This window comes from Lagopus leucura, unplaced genomic scaffold (genome assembly GCF_019238085.1).
Source record: "Lagopus leucura isolate 7727_CA_CO unplaced genomic scaffold, USGS_WTPT01 Super-Scaffold_100033, whole genome shotgun sequence".
NCBI classification, from domain to species: domain Eukaryota; kingdom Metazoa; phylum Chordata; class Aves; order Galliformes; family Phasianidae; genus Lagopus; species Lagopus leucura.
The window spans coordinates 1,001,019-1,025,632 of record NW_024962282.1 but is presented as its reverse complement, the minus strand read 5'-3'; the positions used below and the strand labels follow the sequence as shown (position 1 = coordinate 1,025,632).

Below are 24,614 nucleotides of genomic sequence, written 5' to 3'. Positions count from 1 at the left end.
ATTAACACTATTTAAGGCATTCATTCAATCCACCTGCTTTACTGCTTCATCTCTGTTTTAAGTTCTCATTCAGAATTAGTTAACAAAATTAGTCCAAAGGAAATCAGGAACATGAAAACACTCCTGAAGGAAACTACAGATACACAAGTGCTATAACTACAGCACATCCAGCAGTTAGCCATTATAATATTGACAGGTTCTTCTATTTCAAATAGAAAAATCACTGCAAATACTACCGAGAAGAGATGATAAGTATTTCTTTATATAACTTTATAAGAACAACAAAATTATCTTAACACTTGAAATGTCAAAATTACCAAGTCAGAGACAAAAATTAACACTTCCGTTAACCCAATCCAGCAAAGAAAAAAAAACAAAAACCCACAAAGACACAAAGCAGTCACAGTATTGCAGAATTAGTTATATAGGGCCAAATTTTCAGCTCATCTCAAACAAGACATGAGTTTTGGCCTGTGTACTTTTAGATATCAGCCCATAAACTATCCTCCCCCCCCCCCCCCCCTGTATACACAACATTGGTTGCACTTTCAATTCTCTTGTGCAGCAAGTGTACACGTACAGGTCACATGCAGGTAAAACTGCCTTCAGAGCTCAGCTGCAGCCACAGCTGTATGCAACACTTGCCATAGGAGTACAAACGTGGCTGAAAATCTGGCCCCACGCTACCAAGAGTGTAGACGCCTCTTTCCTTCACCACAGTGAGGACATGGAAGTTCCTCATCTGGAAAGCTACAGCAGTTATTTGAAGACTATTAGCTGTGTTAGCTCATTAGAAGCAATATTTATTATACAAGAATGAAAGTTTTCTGAAAAATGGATGCATGCGTTGATTTGGATCTGATTTAGGTGTTAAAAATTCAGCAAGCCACAGCGAAGATACAATGGTAAATCAGACATGTCAAGAGCAGTTAGTTCTTACTTTTAAGGTGTTTAAACAAATGTGTAGTGAAATCCATTGCTTAAGGGAGAGTGAGGTGGCTGTGGTACAGAAGGTGAGGGTGCTTTGGGTGGATAGGTCAACTGCTGAGCTAGAAGGGATCACATACAGGAATTAGGCTGCACAATCAAACATTCACATTAAAACAGAGCCACCTCAATTTTCTAACACATGAATAAGGAACCTGATTAGTAATGCAGTGAGGTGTTACACTATTGTAGTTACATGGAACACAAACAACATTTCTAATTGCTTTAGAATTGAATTTCTATTAGTCACATTAAATTATGCAAATGAACATTCTTCTTCTGATGAGAAGTTGGACAATTATCTTATGACTGGAATGTACTAAGGAACACACAACACTCGTGCACCCTAATCAAATCCTGCCTTTAAAATCAGATCTGGAAGTGCACTGCTGTTTAATAATTTGGTTTTGAGATTTTTCTGAGGTTGTACAGGTTCTCAGCTTTCCATTGGTTACAGATATAAAGCAGAAATTAAGAAAATCACAAACAATATTTTACAGATATATGTAACTTTTTATGTAATGCAGTGCACAATAAATCAATTCTCAGATCTCAGCTTGAAACTTCAAAATAAAAAATAAAATAGAATAAAAATATTCTTGCCTATAAAGCAGAGTAATTTAGAGACAATAATTCCGAAACAGTCTTAAAATTCTGCTTTTTCATTTTAGAAGGCTAAAGGTTTCCAAAAAAACACAATTCAGGAACTGAATTCATAAAATGTGCACATCTTACTTTAATCTTTCAGATTCTTGGCAGGATTTCTATTTGGGAGCTGGATTTCCTACTAGCTCAGAGGAACTCTACAATGCTACGTGACAGGCATTAGACAAATGCACAATCTATACTGAAAGTGAAGTGCATTATCACAGCATCCTAACGTTAGTTATCTGCTTCACAGAAGAAAAATGTAAGGAGTTAAGCCTGAGTTTCTTTCAAAGCAAATCTTGATACAAAATCTGGACATGTAGGTTTGGATTTTCAGCTACAGTTTGTTTCATTGGCAAAAAGCAACTTCAAAAAATATATATTTTAAATTCAAAGAACAAAACGTGAAGGAATATGTAAAATTGGAATAAATTAGAATGTGCAATCAGCTGTGCGAAGCATCACATTATTTTCATTTTAAATCACTTTAGATTATCATAAAATGCCCCATAATCCAAAATCCTAAATTCTTTTTACGGATTGCACACCATCAGTCAAAATAAAACTACTCTGGCTGTTTCATTGCTTTTTTAAGAATTTCCAAAATTTGGAATAATTTCAAGCAAGAGTGTTAGCTTTCCCCAGAAGAAGCTAGAACTCATATGGCAAAATGCTGTGTTGGTTCATACCTCCTGAAACACCCAAGTCCCACTCCGTAACCAAAACATGAAAGTTAGTGTTACAGTACCAAGGACCTCGTTATTAGAACTGGGACCAGAATGCCTGTGGAGAAGACTGAGGATCTGAAAAGCTATTTCTGAAATGCTCCCAGGACCTTACAATTCTGTTTATTTCTGTTGTCTACCCTCCCCAGTGAACCACTTTTATTCCTTCAAGTCAGTTAAATCACCCATTGAAACTCTCCTTTGTCTCAAGATTCCTAACTTGAAAACGTATCCCTTCCCCTGAAAACTGCATTCCCCTTAGGTTCAGTTGCCACTGAATCTGTGAGTATACAGCCATATCCAATCCACAGTCTGTTATTACAGATGCACGTTACGTATCTGGATATTAGAATAATCTGTCTTTACTGGGAAAGTCTTGAGGGCTTTTGTGGCAAGTGTCATCCATTTAAACTGACAGCTTCAGATGAGAAATGGGCACACTTTTCTCCATCATAGTTAAGACTCCATTATTTCTATTCTCCATTGGAACAGTGAGCAGTGCCAGTTATAAATGGCTGCCCAGGTACTGGCTAGAATAACTGCTGCATCTGTTACCGTGCCATACAAATCTGTTGACACTTTTTATTTATTTCAACCATAAAGCAATCGAGAGTGAAATTATCATCTTAACTAACATATTGCAACAGGTCTAGTAATCTCCAGACATCAAGCAGAGTTCATGCATGCTTGTCTTGCTCTGGTCCCTAATCTTGATCACCAAACAGAAATATACCAATACCAATTTTAAGACTTTTAGCCTGCTGTCTCAAGCTGCAAGTGGTTCTACTATACTTCGAATCACAGAAACCAGTGCATCTCTCTTTTATATATATATATATATATATATATATATATATATATATATATATATATTTTTTTAAGAAGGGTGTGTATATATAAATCCATCTTTTAAAAATAAGGGACCAATTTACTTTTTAAAAATGAGTACAGAAATAGCTTATTTCATGTAATTATAGGGAATTCATTGGAACTATTACTTTTTTAGTGCTATCAGTGGAGTGAGTTTTCAAGTTCCAAACTTTCTGATCACAGTATATTCTCCCACTGAATGTCAAATGCTCAGCATAAACCTTAACTTCTCTTCATGTTATCTATAGACAGCACTCTGCTATTGTGAATATGAATGTTTTGAATATGAATTGCTAAAAAGTTCTCTTAGGCCAGGAGTTCAGCAAAAACCACACACAACTTTATAAGCAGATAGCTGCTTATATAAGAAACAGCTGTTAGTTGGTAAATAACTAAGTATTACCTGCTACCTCCTTGCTCCTCTGAGAGGCTTCAGAAGCCAAAGCGTATGATATGGTAATGATGCGTTCCTGCTCTTGGAGCTGTGAATCTAAATCAACTGAGTTGTGCTTGTCCTGGGCAACAGTAGGCTGCAGATTGTGCATACTAGCAGGAAAGTGCAAAACAACATTAACATTTACAAACATAAAGAAGAGCCCACTGTGCAGAAAAGAAAAAGCTTCAATTCATACAGTAGTGTTTGGATCTCATATGGCAAGCTCCGTATTCAGCTGAATTCCTTTGAAGCAGTGTTAGATATTGTATTTAACTATGGCAAACAAAGACAAGTAATTGCAGCCATTAACACATCAGTCACAATTTCTGCTTAGCCTTAAGTACACCTGAAAGTCCTTTGCAGTAAACAAGTTATGTACAGGAAAGCACTATAAAAATGTTATTTCTTTGTATCTGTTCATAACCTTTCTTGTTACTGTCCAGAGGAAGTGATGGTCCTCATGTTCAGACTCATTTACATTCTTTCTAGGAGACTACAGGTACTTGAGGTAACCACATTCATGAAAATGCATGTTTCAGCTGCCTCTACGTCAGCCTGAAATAGCCAAATTTTATCCTGCTTTTGGCTGGATCTGCACCTTTGCCTCTCCCCCCTCTTACCTACAGGTTGTGTAGTAACAACTTTTAAGGTGCTCCAAACAAGAAAATGGACATATGCAAAATCTGTCATAACTGGAATCTCTGACACTTGGCTTTAAAAAGGAACTTTAAGTATGCTAAGTACAATACATACATTCTGTGTGCATTTTCCCTGCTCACGTAATTAAATTGTACAGGAAATAGACTGTTGCATGAAGTTAGATTCCAGTGTTTAACACCAACCTCTGTGTAAGATCAAAAAATAACCGACCTTGATTTAGTAAGAATATTCTTTATCTTCTCTGCTTTACGCTGCCTTGCTGCCAGTTCTTCTGTAGAAAGAGGTTCTTCTGGCTCCAATTCAACATAACGTTCCGGAATCGCAACCTTCTCAGGTTTTGACAACTGTGGAACAAAAACAAGCATCAAGTTTTATCAGCCCAGACTTAAACACTTTGAGATTTAATCTTCTTAACACAAGAATATAGTAAAAACAATAAAGCACAGGTTTGCACTGTCAGTACATGTACCTGCTTCTAAACATTCCCTCTGGAAGTGAGCTGATGCCCTTTTAACAGTGTCTTTTTCCCTTCTTTTAGAAGATAAATCAAACAAATATTAAAGAGGATTACAGAAGAAATTTGAATCAATAGGGAGCCTTTCTTCAGCTCAGCTTTAGAGCCCAAAGTAGGACACTGCTTGTAGCTGTTGCAATAGGAAGAAGAAACGATATACAAGAGTGATGAAGCAACCAGAAATTTTAAATGAACATCGGAAGGTATTTATGTCACTCCAGGATTTCCTGTAATTGAGAGGAGGTATCCCCTCAAGTTTTAATTTAGGTACCACTCTTCTGAGACATAATCTTTCTCCATGAGCAGCAGAAAAAAAAAAACACCACCAATTTATAAACACTTTTGGAAATTCCTGGACTGCAGAATCTGAAATGTTAGGTGTTCAAAAGTTGTCCAGGGAACTGACCCACAAATACACCAAGACAGTGCTGTTAACAACACATTCAATACACAATTACGTAGGTTGAACATTTTAATTATTAAAATTGATTGCACAAAAGCTAGCAATGATTTTTGTGTTAGGATCAGTTTCCTCACAGAAAGATTTTCTTTCACAGAAGATATCTAAACCACCTAATGAACATACGTGAACATAGTTTACAAATGGACACTGAAAGCCAAAGCGTAGACTGCTTTTGAAAAGCATAAATAGCGAACATGAATAAAGAAAAGTGAGAGAAAGAGAACTTTTCTCCTGCAGCTGGATCCAGCTTTGCCTTCAGTGATGAAGATCAGCAATAATAGGCAACGCACAAAGTGCCAAAGCACTCCATAAGTAATTGTCTTTCATAACCTAAAACAGAAAACATAACCTCAAGTTTTTACAGTCCCTTTCAAAAAAAACCCCTAGGTCAATGCTTTCTGAAAATAAGGATTTTTTGTTGCATTTCCTTACCTTCAACTCCAGCTCCCCCTCGGAGCAATGTGTATATTTATAGTACAGCTAGCTGAGAATAGCTCACCCTGCCACTTCCAAAACAAGAGTTTTCACGTGAACAGAGGATTTATCAGCCATAAAAGGTATAGCCTTATGAGGTACAGAACTGGCCAGGTGAAGAGGATGGATAAACGAAAAGGAAAAAGACAACTTGAGGAACTGGAGAAAGAAGCTTTAAACCCAGACCTTCAGACTGTTTCAGTCACATTGAGATATGACAGAAATGTCTACATGCACAAATGTTTCTTGCTAGTTTGGACTAGCAAGTGATTCAAGAAGCCCTGGAGGTCTCAAAGAAAACATGCGCTGGCTCACATCTGAAATCTAACATGCCCAGATTCTTCCCCATAGAGCTTTCCAGCCACTCTGCCCCAAGCCTGTAGTGATGCATGGGTGGAGTTGTTGTGACCAAAGTGCAGGACCCAGCACTGGGCCTTGTGAAGCTCATACAATTTGTCCTCAGCTCAGCAATCAATCTGTCCACATCCCTCTGCTGGGCCTTCCTACCCTAAAGGTAGATCAGCACTTCCCCCAGTTTGGTGTCTGCAAACTTACCAAAGGCGCACTCCATCCCCTCATCCAGATTATCAATAAAGATATTAAACAGGGATGGCCTGTTCAGTCAAAGTGCTTCCTATTCTAAAAGTCTTCCTACTGTTAATTTCATCGACTTTCCCTCCGCTGTGGCATTTCATGCAGCACATACCTCTGCCTTCCACTAGCTATACTCCTCCCTTTCCACTAGATGGCTCAATCGCATTTCAAACAAATACTGCGCTCAGATACCAGAGCTGGAAGCAAATCTCACCCCGGGAACAAGAAGTCACAGGAAAAGCCAGCAGAACCTTTTCTGCCATATCAAAACCAAGAGTAAGGTACCTCTGTGGAACTAGCTTTTACCTCTTAGCACTTTCTTATTTTAAATACTCTTTATGTTGTCATCTTTATTTTTCTAATTCTCATATAACATTGCCTAACTACCTCTTTTCCCCATGAAGCCTATGTATTTCACAAGGTAGAGCCAACCTTTCCATTTTTTCTCGCCACAAACCTTACAGACACCCCAAGAGCCAGGCCAAAAGTATGCTTTCATTTCAATACCCAGAAGACTCCTTTCAGTTTGAGCTTCCAGCTCACTTTTGAAATGAAAGGTGAAAATGAACTACATAAAACTTAAGGTTAATATCAGGGGGAATACACAGGAAGCAAAATTATGAGTGTTACCTCTCTGCTGATGTCTAAATCGTAGTCTTGAGGCTCCAGGTCTGTCTCTGTCACCGCTACTGCTACTGGCTGAACTTTTAACCATTCATTTTCATCCTTGTCTTCTCCACGAATTGCCCTCTCAAGTAGCTGCAAATCAAATTCTTGCTCTCGCTTCCACTGGTAATAGATACAAAACAATTAATAGTGTTCAACCATACTGACAAATTCAACTTTCAGCAATGTACATAACTGTGTCTGCAAAGGCTATTTTGCTGAGAGAATCCACAGAGCAAACTCTTTAACTGACAGAAAAAGAGAAAATGCTGCTGTATTTCTTGCAATTCCTGGCTGGGAGATATAGCAACGCTGAACGGATTTCAGAGTACTGTTTAATTTTATACACAGTGTGCAGCTGTATTAAACTCTATCAAGTATATTAACCACAATGTTACAAATGCTGATGAACGTGGCACCAGCACAAACATCCACAGAAGTACAGATGTCAGTACAAGCAAGTCTGCAGAGTGCTAGCCTTGTCTTAGGCACTCTAACCAGGCAGTGCTGTGCCACTGCAAATCAGTACACAGAAAGGACATTAATACTGCAGGCTGAGAATCACTGCCTGTTAACTCTACATGTCTTCCTAGAAAAAGACTCAGTGATTGAGGTTGGTATTTTTAGTACTAGCATTAACTTGTCTGAAATTCAAAACAGTAACTTTAATAACTCCTAAGCTACTTTACACTCTATTAACCCAGCTACCTGCAAAAATTAAAAATCTTACACATTCTCCTTACAAGATAAATATTTAGCAATAACATAATCAGAGCATAGTTAAATTAAACAGCATAATTTTAAGAGTTCCCACATTATTGCTTAGCAGCCCCTTCACAGCTACATACAGTACAGCTCCATAGAAACTCAAGCTTAAGAGCCCTAACAATGCATTTGCTCATAAATATCAAAAAACGAAGCTCTGTTGCAGCATCGCCCCATCCAGCAGATATCAGCAACTTTACCATACAGACTTGAAACATATTAAAAGCAGTGGGGAAGAAAAGGGACAGAAACAATAAGATGACCTCCTGAGTAGGAGAGCATGCCATTACATTTAATAAAAGTGTCTAATATTTCTATTACATCTCTGGCTTGCTTTGGTTGAAGTTTGAACTCTATATGAAGCCCTTAGCCTCCAGGATGCTACTTGCATTATTAAATCTACTTGAAACCTATTCATGCACAAGCTCTCGATATTCACTCAAAAGACACATGTCCTCCATGTATATTTAGGAAGTTAATATACCTAAGAAGGCAATTTCATCTCAAAAATTAAGATTTCTTTTTCGGAATTCAAAGGAGGAAAAATGTTTTATCGTTCTCACACTCCAAACTTGTTATTCTACTCATATTCGAACCAGGCCTGATTGACATAGTATACTTGAAATACACAGAATCATCTTCAAATTATGTTATGTAGGTAAGAAAAACATCAAACCATTATTACAAAGCAGAATTTTTATTGGCTTTGATGTTGCACTTTTACATTAAAAAGGCATTTTATATAACAAATGAGCCCATGTACTGTGATCCATACTTCAAATGCCATTCTACACTTGCGAGCTGACTGATTAAAAATTCGAGTTACACATACAATGCATGTTTTAAGCAAATGTTACATACTGAGCAGCATTTCAATTATACATTTAACTGTTTGCCATTTTGGCTGCTAAATAATTGCAATGCTGTAAGTAATTGTGCTATTGAACATGCTTTTTGCGTTTTGAAGCCCTGTAGGTACAAGAGATGATCTCTGCAAAATACTGCTAGGGCTGAAAGACTCAATTTTAATTCTTTACAGCAAGAAAAAGACCAAGATGGCACCCAATCTATAGATAAAGTACTTGTCACAAATGTTAATAAGGAGTGTCACAAAAATGTTTAAATTCAACTTGTGTATGTTACGCCAGACTTCGGAAACATCAGAAGCTCAGATTTAGTTCCTCTAATTAAAATATGAAAATAATGGTTCTGCTGTAGTTCCATATTTCCCAAGTATTACGTACTACCTTTAATAAGTTTGTGATTGCAAAACAGAAGGCAAAATAGATGGATGTCTCCGAGTTGTGCACTCATATTTACTGGGAAAGTAAATATAAAGAACTGGCTGTAAAATAGTGTTACTGAGCGGTGGGAATGAAAGGCTGAATATTATAAGGGGTGGTTTAAATGCCAGCAATTGACACACATGTACTAAATGCAATTAAGCCTGGTAAAAATTGAGTAGTCCAGTTAGAAATTTTAAAATAACTACAAAATTCTGCAAATTAAAAACAAAACAAGCAAACAAAAAGAGGCATTAGGTATGATGAGTGACGAATCTAAAAGCAAGAGATCTTGTGCAATGAATTAGGTAAAACAAGGTGATCGTTCTAAAGCTCTAGTGGACCAAATGAAAAATAAATTAAAAGGCTACAGCGTAAGTGCAATTACAGTACAATCTTGGTTTAGCACCAAGTGAGCAACTGGGTAGCTTCACCAATTAGAATTGCTTTGGTTAGTATCCAAAACGTATCATTACAAACTTCGATTCTGTACAGCATTTAATCTCAGAACACAACAAAAATTCTTTTCTTCAGCAGCTTAGATTTGAGCCTTATTAGAATATTCTACATGTTGAGCTTTAAAGGAGGACTTGCTGCAACTGAAACAAATTTGATCTTAAGTTTCTAATTTAGTGTGTGATTAGGTTTCAAAACTTATTATCCATTTCTCCTTAAAAACAGAAACAAAAAAGAAAAACCAACCACAGAACCTGCTTGGCCTAATATTAGCACAGCTATCTTGCAGCCTAATTTGTGAATTTAAAAGAAGAATAACCGTGGTAAGAACATTCTAAAAGGCCCATTCCATTATGAAGCAGTTTGAAAATCCTAAAAGTTTCTTACACTTTCTAAATACAATTCTAGTAAAAAGCAATCACATCTCTGAATTCGCTCTAACAGAGTCTCACCTCCATCCACTCAGCACACTGACCTCTGACCAACTTACCTGCCAAATCTGCTACATATACTGTAACTACTAGTAAAAAAACAACCGTCTGTTAGCTGCACTGTCTGAACTCATTTTATACTGTATAACACTAATTTAATTATACTAGAAGCATCACACACACTCAAGTGAAAGTGCTTGCCAGGAAAAAAAAAATAAATCCAAAGGTATTTCTAGTTTAGTCCTTTTAAGGCATATCTAACATACTGAGCCTATGTCTGCAGAAATGGGCCTGATGAAAGACCGAGATGAAACAGACTGCCTTTCTCCTTGGCTAAGGGTTCTCTTGCGTTCACGAACTAATGCCTTCTGATGTCGTTTCATTCTTTCTAGTTGTTCCTCTGCACTCATCTTGCCTCTTTGGTGGTCTCCAGAGTATAAACGTTCCAAGGCACTCTTTGGTCTCTCCTGAAGAAGTTATAAAGCACACAAAAAAATGTGTTGGAATTAATAAGTTTATAAGGAGCACACAAATAAGCAGCACCTTTCGCCCACCTTATTTCTAAATTAAGATGATTTTGCTCTATCGCTTGGTATTAATTTGAATATTTCAATGTTATAATATCTATCAGTACAGGTGATTTTGGTTCCAAACTTTGTTTTTATAGATCTATTGGAAATGTAGTAAGTTGCCTTTCTACTTCCTGATTCATTTAAGAGAATTAGAAAATAAATAGTATTAAATCATTGGAGATGGGTCCTCTCCCATGGCATTAGAATCCCATCTCCAGCTATGCAACGTATACTCTGGATTTAAGAAAAATTTGGAAGATCAAGACAGTAGTCTTCAGATGTTCTTTTAAAACTTACCTTGGACCTATCTCTTCGAAGAGTTGCATATGATGAAATGGTAGATGACTGGTGCAATCTGGAAGTTGATCCAGACAAGCCTTTATAAGGAAAAAGAAAATGGTTTAAAACCAAGATGTGTCAGATACTTTTCTTTTTTCTTATGATATTTTCATTATTTTAGTTCACATTTCTCTTTTTTTTTTTTTTCTTCAGTTCAGAAGGTCATGAGAGGCATGAAATTTCATTTCAACCACAACTGTTTTGAGTCACTAACGATCAAAACACAAAAGTCTATGATACTTTGATACTTTAAACATATATTAAATGAAGTATGGGGTGAACTCAACTGTACAACAATATATATGCTTTACAAATAATCACATCTATGAAGAAAAACAAACCTTAACAGTGCTTAGAGTTATAGGGATAAAAAAAACAAACTACTTTTCCTCAAATATCCTCTCTAACTTCATCTGTTAAATGGTGAAAAGACTTTAGCACAATGAGATCCTAGTGACAAGTCACATTTAGTGTTTGAAGGCATCGCATTTTTATTCTTTACTGCTTCCATTTCACTGACTTCTACATGTATTTCAATACACATACTTAAAAAAAAAAAAAAATCACTTGAGTTTGTGAATACAACACAGAAATAATAAGGAAAAGCAATTGTGAATACAGGAGATATTCTAACTGCTACATTCATTTTTTCGCTATGCTTTTTGTTTCTTTAAGAATTCCATACGAAGCTCCTTTGCCAAAGGGTGGTAATCCATAATAGCACCATTAAAATCACAGATTCTCTAGAACTTCCCAGCACTGTGCAGTTAACCTAAAAATAACAACCTCAAGATAAAGATCGTCTCCAGCAAATCCTAAGAGAGAAGCTCCTATGCAAGAAGTTCTGTTAAAAATCAACTGTGTTAATTCCTGGCTTACCACGAGTAGGCAATGTCTGGTATCCACTATCAACAGTTACGAAACCACTGGAAGGTTGGCTGAGGTCACCGCCTATCATTGCTAGTTCTGGTTCACTCACATATGAACGCAGTTCTACCTGTGTGGAAAGATATTTATTGGCTCAAATGACATCACAGACAGCAAGTCTGAAGTCTGAAAACAAATCCCAGCAATTTTGTTTCTGGATTACTGAATCTGTCTCTGCCATTGCTGTAACATACAGATCTCTTCCGTCTTCTCTCTCTTCCCTCTCATTACAAGATCTAGCAGTACACATATTTCACAGACACTACTGTCTGTTATTGCTTCACACACTCCTTACAGTGCAGATGGTCGATGAGTGCTCACCCTATAATCTCCGTTTACATACTGTCCTAGTTCTCTGTCTCTCTTTCTTTCATCCGACTGACGTTTCAGGCCTCGCACTGACGTGTGTCTGATGACAGTGGCTTCTCTTGGGAGTGGTGGAACAGCTGGTGGCTGATCTTCAGGACTGTATAACTGAGGAAGAGGTGGTCTGGGCGGTGCTTCATCTTCCTGGTCAGAAAAAGCACAGGTATGTGGCAAACAGTCTGGTCTGGAATAAACTGTCTGAAAGTTCATAACATTATACAAATTATTTGTAATTGCTTTACCATGCTCTTCTCTGTCCACCAGAAGCTTGAGTTCTTGAAAGCAAACAAGACCCAAGAAAGCAAATAACCAGTGAACCAAAAGGCATAATTAACTAAACAGCAAGGAAGGCTCTGCTATGGTACATTCTAAAACACTATATAGCTACTGTGAGTAAGCCTCCAGGTTACTAACATAGGACTAGAGGAAACGGCCTCAAGTTGCGCCAGGGGAGATTCAAGTTGGATGTTAGGAAATACTTCTCCAAGAGTGGTCAGACACTGGAATGAGCTGTCCAGGGAGGTGGGAGTCACCATTCCTGGAGGTGTTCAAGGAATGTTTAGATGTTGTACTGAGGGACACTGTTTAGTGGGCAATATTGATGATAGGCGGACGGTTGGACTGGATGATCTTGGAGGTCTTTTCCAACCTTGTTGATTTTATGATTCTAAACACTCTCGTGTATTTGTTACTGCTCAGTTTGATTATAACCCTTAAGTCTCCCTTTGCTGTGCCTCTACATTGCATGCACTTAGCAACCATGAAAGCTTTCTGTCAGAAGCAAATGGAAACAACGGAGAACAAGGCTTACAACAGCAGTACTTACAACCTTTGGCATTAGCCTAACTGGCGACTGAAGAGGTGGCTCAATTTTTTTCAGCTGTGGTACTTGTTGCTGCGTTCTGGCCTGGAAGTAAGGCTGTGGATACAGTCTCACCTCTAGGGAAGGTTTGACCAGGCTAGATGGAGGGCTTTGTGGAACTGAAGGTTTGCTCTCCACAGTTGTGAGAGAAGCCGGTAAGGAAGGCACTGTAGACTGAGAAAACGAAGGCACTGTTTTTCTTTCTAGGGGAGAAATATGCATATCTGTTAGATTCTGTGTTTCTTATATCTGTCAACAATGTTCATACAAATAGAAATCAATATCATTAAGCTCTCCAAATTATTTCCAACACAAATTGAGGGTTTTTTGATATAAAAATTTACAACTGCTGGCTTACGGCAGGGATGAGAAACATTTTCTTGATGAGGATCAAATAACCTTTCAGGCTAAAAATAAAAATATACATTAATACCATTCAAACAAATCCCTTGGCAAGAGGGAGAGGAGGAAAAGTTCACATGTCATATGCAATCATTACAATGGCTGGATATGGCTCCCTACCTCATAATCCTTTGGCTACAGAGCTAGACATACATACCTGTGCTTAAGGTATAAGCACCAATAGCCATACCTTAAATAAAATCTCACCAAGAACAATTTAATTTCCGTGTGTAAAATGGTAAGCAAAGACACTCAAAATACAACATAAATTTACAAGAGGCATTAACAGCCTCTTGGTATCCCAGTGTTCTCTTTTATTTGAAACATAATAAAGCAATTGAAATGCAGACCACATATTCTTTTCTCTCTTCTATTTCATAGCTGATGTTGCTGCCCTGCCCACCAAGCACCTGCCTGAAGAGGAAGGGGGAAGGCAACTGGGGCAAGGGCAGTCGGACAGAATCCAAGAGGAAAAAAAAAAAGCAGATGAGCACAGAGAGGAGCTCCCAGACAACATACAGAACAGATACTACTTTGGTATGAGTCTGGTGTACGTGTGAAGCTATTTCTGTGACCTGCATAACTAATCCCACTGCTATTGTTCTCTTTTTTGTGGCTTGTTATGCCTCAGTATGTCAAACAGAAAAAACACATGCATTTTTGCTGGCTCAACCAAAGAAATGCCAAAACAATGTGTTCAAGATACAGAGATTTCCAATGTAGAAATTATCAGAATTAACTGTGTTTTCTGCTCTGGAACATACTTCTCAAGTATTCACATAGATTCAAAGATTCAACTGCATTTGTATATATATATATTTCTTACATTTTAATTATGTTCTCTTTACCTGGATTCTTGATGGAGTCCACTATTGTTTTGTAATTTGCTTTATTTGCACTCAAGCCAGCCGTAACATCTTCAATTCTCCACAAGTCTTTTTGTATTTGTGTTTTCTCCTGATAGTTTAAAAAAAAAGACAAAAAATTATATCCCTTTTTAATTTACAATGGATTTCTATTTCTTTTACCAAAACCAAACTAATGTTTCAGAACTTATATGAGAACTTACAGGCATAAAAATAGGTTATACAATTATTTTAATGTTTAAAACAAGCAAAAACCACATTACCCACAGACCAACATATCTTGCACACACATCCATAGAATTTAGAGCACTTTGAGTCTTGGGAGATTTCCTAGAGAAGACATGGAATGAGACATCTCTATATTGTTCCCTACAATATTATTCAGGCTACAAAATCCTGGTTCTACATAAACTGAGCTTACAGAGAGTTTTAAATTGAACTTTTCTTAAATCCTTTAGCACACTTTAGGATGCTAAGGTTGCAGATTTATTAATTGCAGATTTAGATGAAATATCCAATATTAAAAACAAAAAATATGTGTTCTCCATTAATAATGCTATAAAATTGTCTAACAGCCTGTAATGAATTAAATATAAAACCAAAACTAACTGAGAAGAAATGACAAATATAATTTCTTTCTATACTTGGATGGTTAAGCCTACTGGATATAATATGTTCTTAAGTCTCAACTTGTGCCCTGTTTGTTCTACTAATTCTTCCTAGCAGGCAAGAATGGGAAGCTTTCTCTACCCCTGGACTCTGCCTTTGTGTATCTTGTGGCTAGAAGCTGTGGCTACTGAAGCCATCACTTCAGACGTGTTTATTGCAATCATAAACCACAGGTAAAAACAGCTATTTCGTGTGTGGTTTTTTTGTTGGTTTTTTTTTTTTGTTTTGTTTTGTTTTTTTCCTCCACAGGTTGTAAGTAATGTTGTTAATTTACTGTAATCTATTACTTTTCCTAAGGAATCAATGCCTAATAACTCTTCCTTAAAAAAAAAATAACAGCACTAAGAAAAAAAATAAATAATATTGTTTTCCATGTGGCTTTATAAAGGCAGAATGTTGTGCAACACTAGTTAGGAATTGTTTACAAACTCCTTAGCAACACTAGGAATCTATCACTTGCCAGGAGCTGCAAAATAACTAATTAATCTCATAAACCTGAAAGAGAAAAACTTTAGTAAAAGCTCTTACACCTCACAGAACTAGAGAAAGCGTATCAATTGCTTTCTACTTTCTGTTTTAGCTCAGAAAATATGTCCAGTCAAGTTATAGATCAGCAAACAGGGTGTCAAGAACACAAACATTTAAATGATGGAGAACATTATTTGCCTGCAGTAATCTCACTCCATGGATGGGATATCTTGAAAGACTGTCAGGATACAAACTATAAATTTGCACATTTCATTACGTTTTTCTGAGCTTAATCACACTACAAGGAACCGAATGATGGATTTACAGTGATCACGTCTCAAGACTGGTTAAAAATCCCCACATGCACAAAAAAAAATCCTGCTTCTGAAATCACTCGGAGAAACTGCATGGTCAGCAATATACACAAACCACGAGATCTTCTAATATTATTTCCTACCATTACTTAAATCTCGATGCAAAGAGAATCTTTTTAACCAAAAAATGGGGTAGATCTAAAATACAAAAAGATAAATTTATTTTTGAATTATGAAAGTCTGGATTGCTGTTTACCAAAGGGCATAAAAGTACCTTATAGGCAAGCGGGAAAAGTTAGTTTGGAGAGATGTGTCAGTTTCTCTAAATTCCTTCACATAGAAATGTAATTTAGAATGATTTATGAAACTAGAGCAGAAACACTTAATGAGAGGTTATCACTAAAAAAATACTTCTATGTTAATTTCAGCATACCTGACTGTGGGACTCTTAAACAAAAGACAACAAAGATACACTCTTAAAAGTAAGATTTACTTTGAGCAAGTAGTTTGAACCATTTAGTTTTTAATCTGTCAATGCTATGTATAAATAATATTAGCTGTTTTCTATAGCAACACGCTGCTGCAATTTTATGGAATTTTTAGTAATATTTAATGGAGAATGCATAATTTTTTCAGTAGTGTTTATTTACCTAATGCTACTGCAAAATGCCAGATAAATAATCGTGAGCCTATTCACAGCCAGGTAGCAATCTAAAGACTGTAATGATTCTGGGTACTTTTAATGATACTTCTTTGAAGGAATATGATTTTGAGAATATTCACGACTTTCTGGGAAAATCAGTTCCCCTTCATATCTCCAAAACAAATATTCAGAAACAAGTATGTATATTTGTGTGTGTGCTTATGTGTGTATATATACATATAGATATATACACATACATATATCAGTATGCACACATGAAACACATCCTATGCATAGGTATGTTCACGCATAATTTGGTACGAGATGCTAATTAAACTAAATTAACATTTGTTCTGTGTAAACCATCTGCCCATCTACTTGTACTGCTACATCACTTGCAACACAGGCAGTATTTTAAGTGAGTTCAATACACAACCAAAAACTGTTTGTTAAAGTATTTTGTTCAAATACATTCTGTGTAGAACATCCCCTTTGTTAATCGACTGAACTTCATACAGACCTGACTTTTATTCTAAAATACCTCTGCGATGTTTTGGAGGAACGTATTCTACAGCTGAGCTCAAATAAATGAGATTCTGGCTCTAGAAACTGATTACACACACAGAACAAAAATAAAAACACCAAATTTAAAAGTGGCTGAAAATGGAATCTAAAGATTGAAACATCTAAGCAGGTTTTACACCTCTTGTTTTGATAGAAGTTTATCCATTAATAGTGAAAACAGATATACTAACTTGCCTCTGATCTGATGCTTTTTGCAAATGTGTAAATTAAAAATGTTGGGTTTTTGGTCCAATATACTTGGCAAAGTATGCTAGGGTTTCAGCCAATTGAACACATTGGCTTTGTTTCTTATGTTTTGTCTTTTAAAATTCAGCTGTTGCGCACAGACATGGAAAAAACAACCTGGAGAGTATTCCTGGTCCTAAGAATAAAATCATCAGTTATAAGCAGGTATGCAGAATTAATCTCATATGCCACATCCAATTCAGCAAAGAGAATAGTTCTGCTTCAAACACAGCTTCTCTGCAAGATTCAAAAATGAATAATTGATTTAAAACTGAGATGCTGTTAAACACTTATTCCACTTCACAAAACGATCTGCAGAGGTAAAACTTCCATAAAGAGAAGGCATGACAAAGAGGAAGTAATGACAATAACAAGCCAAAACTGATGTTCTTAAAAATGGATAAAGAATCCAACAATGTCAGATCAAATAAACGTATGACAAAGAAGTCCTGCATAGTCTTATAAATTAAATGTTATCAATGTCAAGATGTCAGCATGTAATGAAAACATAATAAAATGACAAATTTGCATAGGAAACTTATGAGAAACTATTAGACATCCAGAAGATAGCTAGTTAGTGCACAGCAATGCTGTTAAGATTTCGGAACTCTGCAAACTAAGATGTGACAGCTGAATACAAAGCAAAAGTTACAGAGCATCTCTCTTGTGATAGCTTTCAAGTTCAGAGATAATTTTCTCACAAGTAAACCAGTGTCTGGAAACAGACTCACCTGAGATACCAATGAACTATTCATTTGTTCCTGTAAGGCTTTTTTCAGCTGGCTCACGTCCTTTTCTAGTTTCAGATATTCTTTCCAGGCATTTTCCATTTCCTAATAACAAAGATAATACTCTAGCACAATTATAATGAAACAGGATATCACTATCAATTCTCTAATTGAGCAATTGAGTGTTGTTAAGATGGATTTTTGCCTTTATAAAGAGAAGCAAAAAAATCTGTTCTGTAGCCTGTATTTTATACAAATATACATATACACACATATATAAACTTGAAGATACACTTCAAAATGCTTTATTGATTGCAAGACTAGTTAATCCCTAGTTAATCCCTAGTTAAGAAATTCTTGCTAGCTTACAGACACAGAACCATTTCTTAAGCGTAAAACTGCTGTTTACAGTTTAACTCATTCTACTACGCTATGAAGGAAGCAAATTCTACTTCCTTTCTACCTTCTCACTCTACTACAAATTCACAAATTCAAACAGGCAGCTGAACCAGAGATGATATTTTAAGACACAAAGTTTAAAGTTTTAAAGTTCTGATTACAGTGTTTCAATGTCACTGTAAGCAAATAAACAAGCAGACACCTGGAAAATAAAGCTATCCAATCACTTTTATGTTACATTATTTCCAGCACCCATGACACCACAGGATGCTTTCTGACCCAGAACTGTGAAAATTCAAGTCAGTGTAAAGAGTGATGGAGAAGGTTTCCTTTCCTCTGAAGTTTGGAAAAGAGATAACTGAGGAGTTGAGCAGAAGAAATACTGGAGGCCTACAAAACCATGAGATGCACTGACAGATTGGATAATGACTGGTTGTTCCCCATCCTTGTACACAAACAAGGGTCTATTGCATGAAACAAGTGCGAGTCAGGCTCAGAACAAACAACAAAGTGCCTGACCACACACTGGGGAATAGATCTATACAATACTTGGTCAAATTATTAGCGCCTAGGCAACACCAATGTTCACAAATCCATGGGACCCGATGGGATTCATCCACGGGTGCTGAGGGAGCTGGCAGAGGTGATTGCTGAACCGCTTTCGGTCATCTTTGAGAAGTCTTGGAAGACGGGGAAGGTGCCTGAAGACTGGAAGATAGCCAACGTCACCCCGGTCTTCAAAAAAGGCAAGAAGGAAGACCCAGGCAATTATAGGCCAGTCAGCCTCACCTCTGTCCCTGGAAAGGTGATGGAACAGCTTGTACTGGATGTCATCTCCAGACAACTGGAAGAAGAGGAGGTTATCAGGAGTAGTCAGCACAGGTTCACAAGGGGGAGGTCGTGCTTGACCAACCTGGTAGCCTTCTATGATGTTGTCTCTGGCTGGGTGGATAGGGGGAGAGCAGTGGATGTAGTCTACCTTGATTTCAGCAAGGCATTTGATACTGTCCCCCATGACGTCCTTATAACAAAGCTGAGGAAGTGTGGGATAGATGAGTGGACAGTGAGGTGGGTTGAGAACTGGCTGACTGGCAGAGCACAGAGGGTCGTTGTTGGTGGTGCAGAGTCCTGTTGGAGGCCTGTAACTAGCGGTGTTCCTCAGGGGTCTGTGCTGGGTCCAGTCTTGTTCAACATCTTCATCAATGACCTTGATGAGGGGATAGTGGCCACCCTCAGCAAGTTTGCTGATGGTATGAAGTTGGAAGGATTGGCTGACACGCCTGAAGGCTGTGTTGCCATTCAGCAAGACCTGGATAGGCTGGAGAGCTGGGCAGAAAAAAACCGGATGAGGTTTAACAAAAGCAAGTGTAGAGTCTTGCATTTGGGGAGGAATAATTCCATGCACCAGTACAGGTTGGGGGATGACCTGCTGGAGGGGAGCTCTGCGGAAAGGGACCTGGGTGTCCTGGTGGACGACAGGCTGGCCATGAGCCAGCAGTGTGCCCTTGTGGCCAAAAAGGCCAATGGCTTACTGGGGTGCATTAAAAAGAGCGTGGCCAGCAGGTCAAAGGAGGTGATCCTCCCCCTCTACTCTGCCCTGGTAAGGCCTCATCTGGAGTACTGCGTCCAGTTCTGGGCTCCCCAGTACAAAAAAGACAGGGATCTCTTGGAAAGAGCCCAGCGGAGGGCCACGAAGATGGTGAAGGGCCTGGAGCATCTCTCCTATGAGGAAAGGCTGAGTGAATTGGGTCTGATCAGCCTTGAGAAAAGGAGACTGAGAGGGGACCTGATCCAGGTCTATAAATATCTAAGGTGTGGGGGGCAGAATGGCGAGGCCGGACTCTTTTCAGTGGTGAGTGGAGACAGGACAAGGGGAAACGGCCAGAAACTGGAGCATAGGAAGTTCCGCACAAACATGCGCAAGAACTTCTTTACAGTGAGGTGACGGAGCACTGGAACAGGCTGCCCAGGGAGGTGGTGGAGTCTCCTTCTCTGGAGATGTTCAAGACCTGCCTGGATGCCTACCTGTGCGACCTACTGTAGGGAACCTGCTTTGGCAGGGGGGTTGGACTCGATGATCTCTGGAGGTCCCTTCCAACCCCTACAATTCTGTGATTCTGTGAAATTATGTTTTAGATGCAAACGGTTCGCAGAATTGAACAGGAAAGTGGACTTGGAAATTAGATATGCTGAGGATTACTAAACAGACATAAAATAATGGTCTCAGGAATTTTTTTTTTTTTTAAATCAGAAAATAGAAGCTGGATTGATTATCACAGAAAATACTGCCCATCTCCTAACCTTACTCTTCCCAAAACACATCCTTACGCCCACTGCTGAAGCCCTAACACTGCATGAGAAGAAACCCTGGACTGGGCCAGTGCAGCTATTCTCACAATGACTTGCTACTTGGCAGATTAAACGTGAAGAACTTTCACAGACCACCTGTATTTTCTGCAGGCAGAAAACCTTGTACACATACATTTAATTCCTGCTGGCATTTCAATGTTCAGATCTTACTACAGAAAAGGTGCTCAAGCAATTTTATGAAGAGCAGACCCTGTTTTTTTGAGAGATAAGATTAATACAGTGAGCACACAACACCCAAGTTTATATTATTCTTTCATCACCAATTCTTACGAATATTTTTATTTAAGAAAAATGCAAGATTAAATTGCATTTGAATATTAAGTTGTAATAGTAACAGTAAATTTTGACTGAAATACAAACAGACCCATGCCATCTCCCTTGGAAAAATATCATAGATTCACATTTATATGTGCACTGCGAAAAGGATTAGCTGAAAGATTTGCAATTTAAGGCCTATTTATAACAGGCAAAACTTTTAAATGAAATTCTGAGCTTCTGAAGGGAGTGCATCGAAGAGGATAGCTGTAGTGGTCACTCATATACAACTTTTTTCTGACTTAGTATCCTCCACTTTAACAAAATCAGTTCACAATAGGTTTTTTTAAAAAATATATAGTTTTCCTCTGATTGGCATCTTAGCTACTGCTTTCTGAAAACAACCTGAAATACATACCGTTGAAACCTTGGATATTTCAGCCCGAATATGTATAAGATCTTCTTGCAAAAGTCTTTGCTGGTAGGAAATTTTTTCCGCATGCTGTGGTTGGTCTTTGTATTGTTCCATCTGCCTGTGCAACACCTCCAAAACAGACTCCAGCTGGTCCTAAGAAGAAGCAGAGAACAGAAAAGCAGACAACAGTAAGCTTACAGCATTGATGGCAAACTTAATAAACAAATTTACCTTTGTGAATATAAAAGCTGTACTCTTCACTTCCAGTGTTCCCTCTAAGCCACTAGGTTAGGACTGCCCTGCTACTGTGGAGACTAAGATGTAAATGAATGAAACACTGCAGGAGCCTTAATCACTTAAAATTTTCTAATATTTTCTATAGCATCTGTTTAAATTGTCAAACCTGTGGAAAACACAAATCAGTGAGAATTTTTCTGTTTATAGTCTGTGCAAAACTATAATTTACAATTTTAGAAGAATCTCCTTAAGCAGCACAGAACTGTGATAGCCCTAGCATACCACAGTATTAGCAGTTTATTTATAGACAACTTCTCACTCATTGCTATAGCTAAAGCAGCCACGTGAGGGATTAAAACACTACCTAAACACTAAGGAGGCCTGATGCATTCAGTCAGAAGTAACAGTGGGGCATTTCTGCACAACAGCTCACTGAAGGATCTACTTGGATGGCACTTCCATTTCAGAATGCATTTTTTCTGAACCACCTGGCCTTAGACTCTTTGACAGCTATAGCTCATTGTGAGGGAAGCACATAAACACATGCAAGGGAAGACACTTCTGGAGAAGACACTTCTGGTATTGTTTACTGTTCAAACTATGAATCGATAGGGCATGGGAGGAAGTAAGAGGGTTCCAAGTACAAACTTGTCCAGAAGTATTCCAGAATTTCAGCCACAAGTCTCAGAACAATGCTCAAAACTATCTATAAACCAGCATGGTTCCCAAATGACTACAAATGGGAATCTCACTACCACACACAGCATGCTGCTGTTTATGCAAACAGTGCTTGCACGCGTGGGAAGGACTGCGAATGAAACATGACTGCCTCCCACTACATGAATCATAAGACATTAAACAAAACCACACAGAACTGTGTATACACCCTCATTTGTGAACAATGCCAGATTAATTGTATATGGTTCTAAAACACTTATCTTCAAAAACGTTTTCTAAAAGTAGGTACTCAATCTTACCATAAAAAAAAACTTACACATAAAAGTTGATGTACATTTTCAAATAAAACTATTACAAAGCAAGCAGCATCCAGTAACTTGGTATTATTTGTAATTCCATATTTTATTGAAATCTCTTTGCTCTTACTTTATTTTCCTTAAGAGCTCTTATTTTGTCCTCCAAATCCTGCAGAATTCTGTCCTGCTCACAGAAAACGCTCAGTTTGACCTGAAAATAAAACCACATTGCCATATGTAACGTGAGATTTTTAAGAAGAAAAGTCTCCACTAACAATATTTTATCCCAAAGAGAATAATAAATGCAAACAATTAGCAGTACCAACAAATGGCCAAAACAACACCAGAGTTTCTGAAGCAGTGGCTGATACTTACATCAATATCACTTTCTGCAACCTTGACAGGTTTCGTACTTCGTTCTTTGAGCGTGTCACGTCCCGACACCTAGGAGGAACAGGTTTGAAAGATCTGAGAAATCTGTTGCAAACTAAAACTATGTTTCAGCCATGAGAACAAAAGCTTTGTTAAATGTGCAAGCCCAACAACGAAGATGAATAAGAAATAAAATCTTGGATATAAGTCTCTTAAAAGTGCACTTCTCAAAAACATAACCAGAAAAGATTATCAATGATACTGTGCTATTTAATAACTCTTGGAGTAGCTTAAAAATGTACAAAATAGCATAATCCCATTTGTTGGTGGTTACAAATGTCCTGTTCCTGCAAAACCTAACAGTTTTATCTCTTTGCTTTTAATAACTTTCTTGAGCCCATGGGGACTTAAATAGTTCTTTTAGAATGTGCAACTGCAAGAGTAACAGCATTAATCGATGACTGAAATATACCTTCCTGGCATCTATTTCATTCTACAAAGGACGGTCTCTTCCACAGCACAGGGTGAATTTTATTAAAGACAGACTGCTGTAAAACTGCAGGGTGAAATTCAAACGTCACTGACCTATTTTGATATGTTTATAATATTTCTAATTTCTCATTCCATAAATCACTGTTTCCATATTCCATTTCTCATGAGATTACCTCCTCACGTAACTTAGTTTTTAAATTAATACAGACTGTACTGTATCACACTCCTTCCTTCCAGCAAGCCTAAGATGAAGGCATGTCTACCCCTGTAGAAAAGTTTATTACTTCCAGTGCTTACGTTTGACACTTCTGATGAATAAACAAAGCTAAGAGAATGGTCACATAGTACGACTCCTGAACTGTACAATTTTAAAAGCCTTACTCAGTTAGAATACTAATTACTTATTCAATTAGAATACTTTTAAAAGTCCATTAAATCAAATCCTACCTTACCAAAGGAACACATGGTACTGAAAAGTACAGTGCTCAAATACACACAAGAATATAAGAAAAAATCACCTAATTATTGTATTGAATAACGTAAGTGGTAAATTTATTTTTTGTTGTTTGAAATGGTAGGGATATTAGTTTTTGTTGTCAGTCTTTTGGTTGGTGTGGTTTCCTTTGTTTTACTTTTTTTAGTGGGAGAAAAACAGTTTAATATGTGCTGACTGGCAGTCTGTAGACCTAAGCAACACAACTTCCTAATTAACTTAACGGGATCACACTTGATTTCTGAAAGTAATTATTTTTTACTGCAAGTGGAATTCAATCTTTGATACAACTTCCTTTCTGATTTCACAGGCTGAGTATTTTCAGATAAACTACATTTAAGACAGGGTTACAATAACTATTGATGTTTAATATCTCCTCCCCTTTGACTGCAGGCTCCATTAACATACTTATTGTAGGATTTCATGTGGAGAAAGTTACACATTTATTACTTCCCCACTCCAAAATCAAAAAGCACTTCACTGTCTCTCAAAAGTTACGTTCTGATTTTCAAATATTTTCAACAGTAAATGCGTTTAAGAAAAATCCTGTCTTCTAAGGTAGTAAATGGAATTGTTTAAGTGCTAGGTCCTATGTATAATAGTAAGAAAGAATTACATAGAGGAAGAAATGTCAACATGTCCAAGTAATAACAAATAATAATTTTATTA

At 37.4% G+C, this 24,614-nt stretch overlaps 1 protein-coding gene across 4 annotated transcripts in view; it reads right to left on the bottom strand.

Annotated features, from left to right (window-relative positions):
• Nucleotides 1–24,614, bottom strand: part of PLEKHA7 (pleckstrin homology domain containing A7) — a 142,277-nt gene that overhangs the window by 2,300 nt on the left and 115,363 nt on the right. For 2 of the 4 annotated variants that reach the window (XM_042881836.1, XM_042881840.1), the window contains 14 exons: nucleotides 22,964–23,032; nucleotides 22,719–22,799; nucleotides 21,381–21,530; nucleotides 17,942–18,043; nucleotides 14,289–14,397; nucleotides 13,003–13,241; nucleotides 12,132–12,320; nucleotides 11,763–11,880; nucleotides 10,842–10,921; nucleotides 10,239–10,439; nucleotides 7,002–7,160; nucleotides 4,537–4,670; nucleotides 3,634–3,776; nucleotides 941–1,049 (listed from right to left, as the gene is read on the bottom strand). In XM_042881836.1, the coding sequence (XP_042737770.1) occupies nucleotides 952–1,049; nucleotides 3,634–3,776; nucleotides 4,537–4,670; nucleotides 7,002–7,160; nucleotides 10,239–10,439; nucleotides 10,842–10,921; nucleotides 11,763–11,880; nucleotides 12,132–12,320; nucleotides 13,003–13,241; nucleotides 14,289–14,397; nucleotides 17,942–18,043; nucleotides 21,381–21,530; nucleotides 22,719–22,799; nucleotides 22,964–23,032 (1,872 nt within the window). In that variant the 3' untranslated portion in view covers nucleotides 941–951. The remainder of the gene's footprint in view (nucleotides 1–940; nucleotides 1,050–3,633; nucleotides 3,777–4,536; nucleotides 4,671–7,001; nucleotides 7,161–10,238; nucleotides 10,440–10,841; nucleotides 10,922–11,762; nucleotides 11,881–12,131; nucleotides 12,321–13,002; nucleotides 13,242–14,288; nucleotides 14,398–17,941; nucleotides 18,044–21,380; nucleotides 21,531–22,718; nucleotides 22,800–22,963; nucleotides 23,033–24,614) is intronic. The other 2 variants (XM_042881837.1, XM_042881838.1) reach the window with 2 other exon arrangements.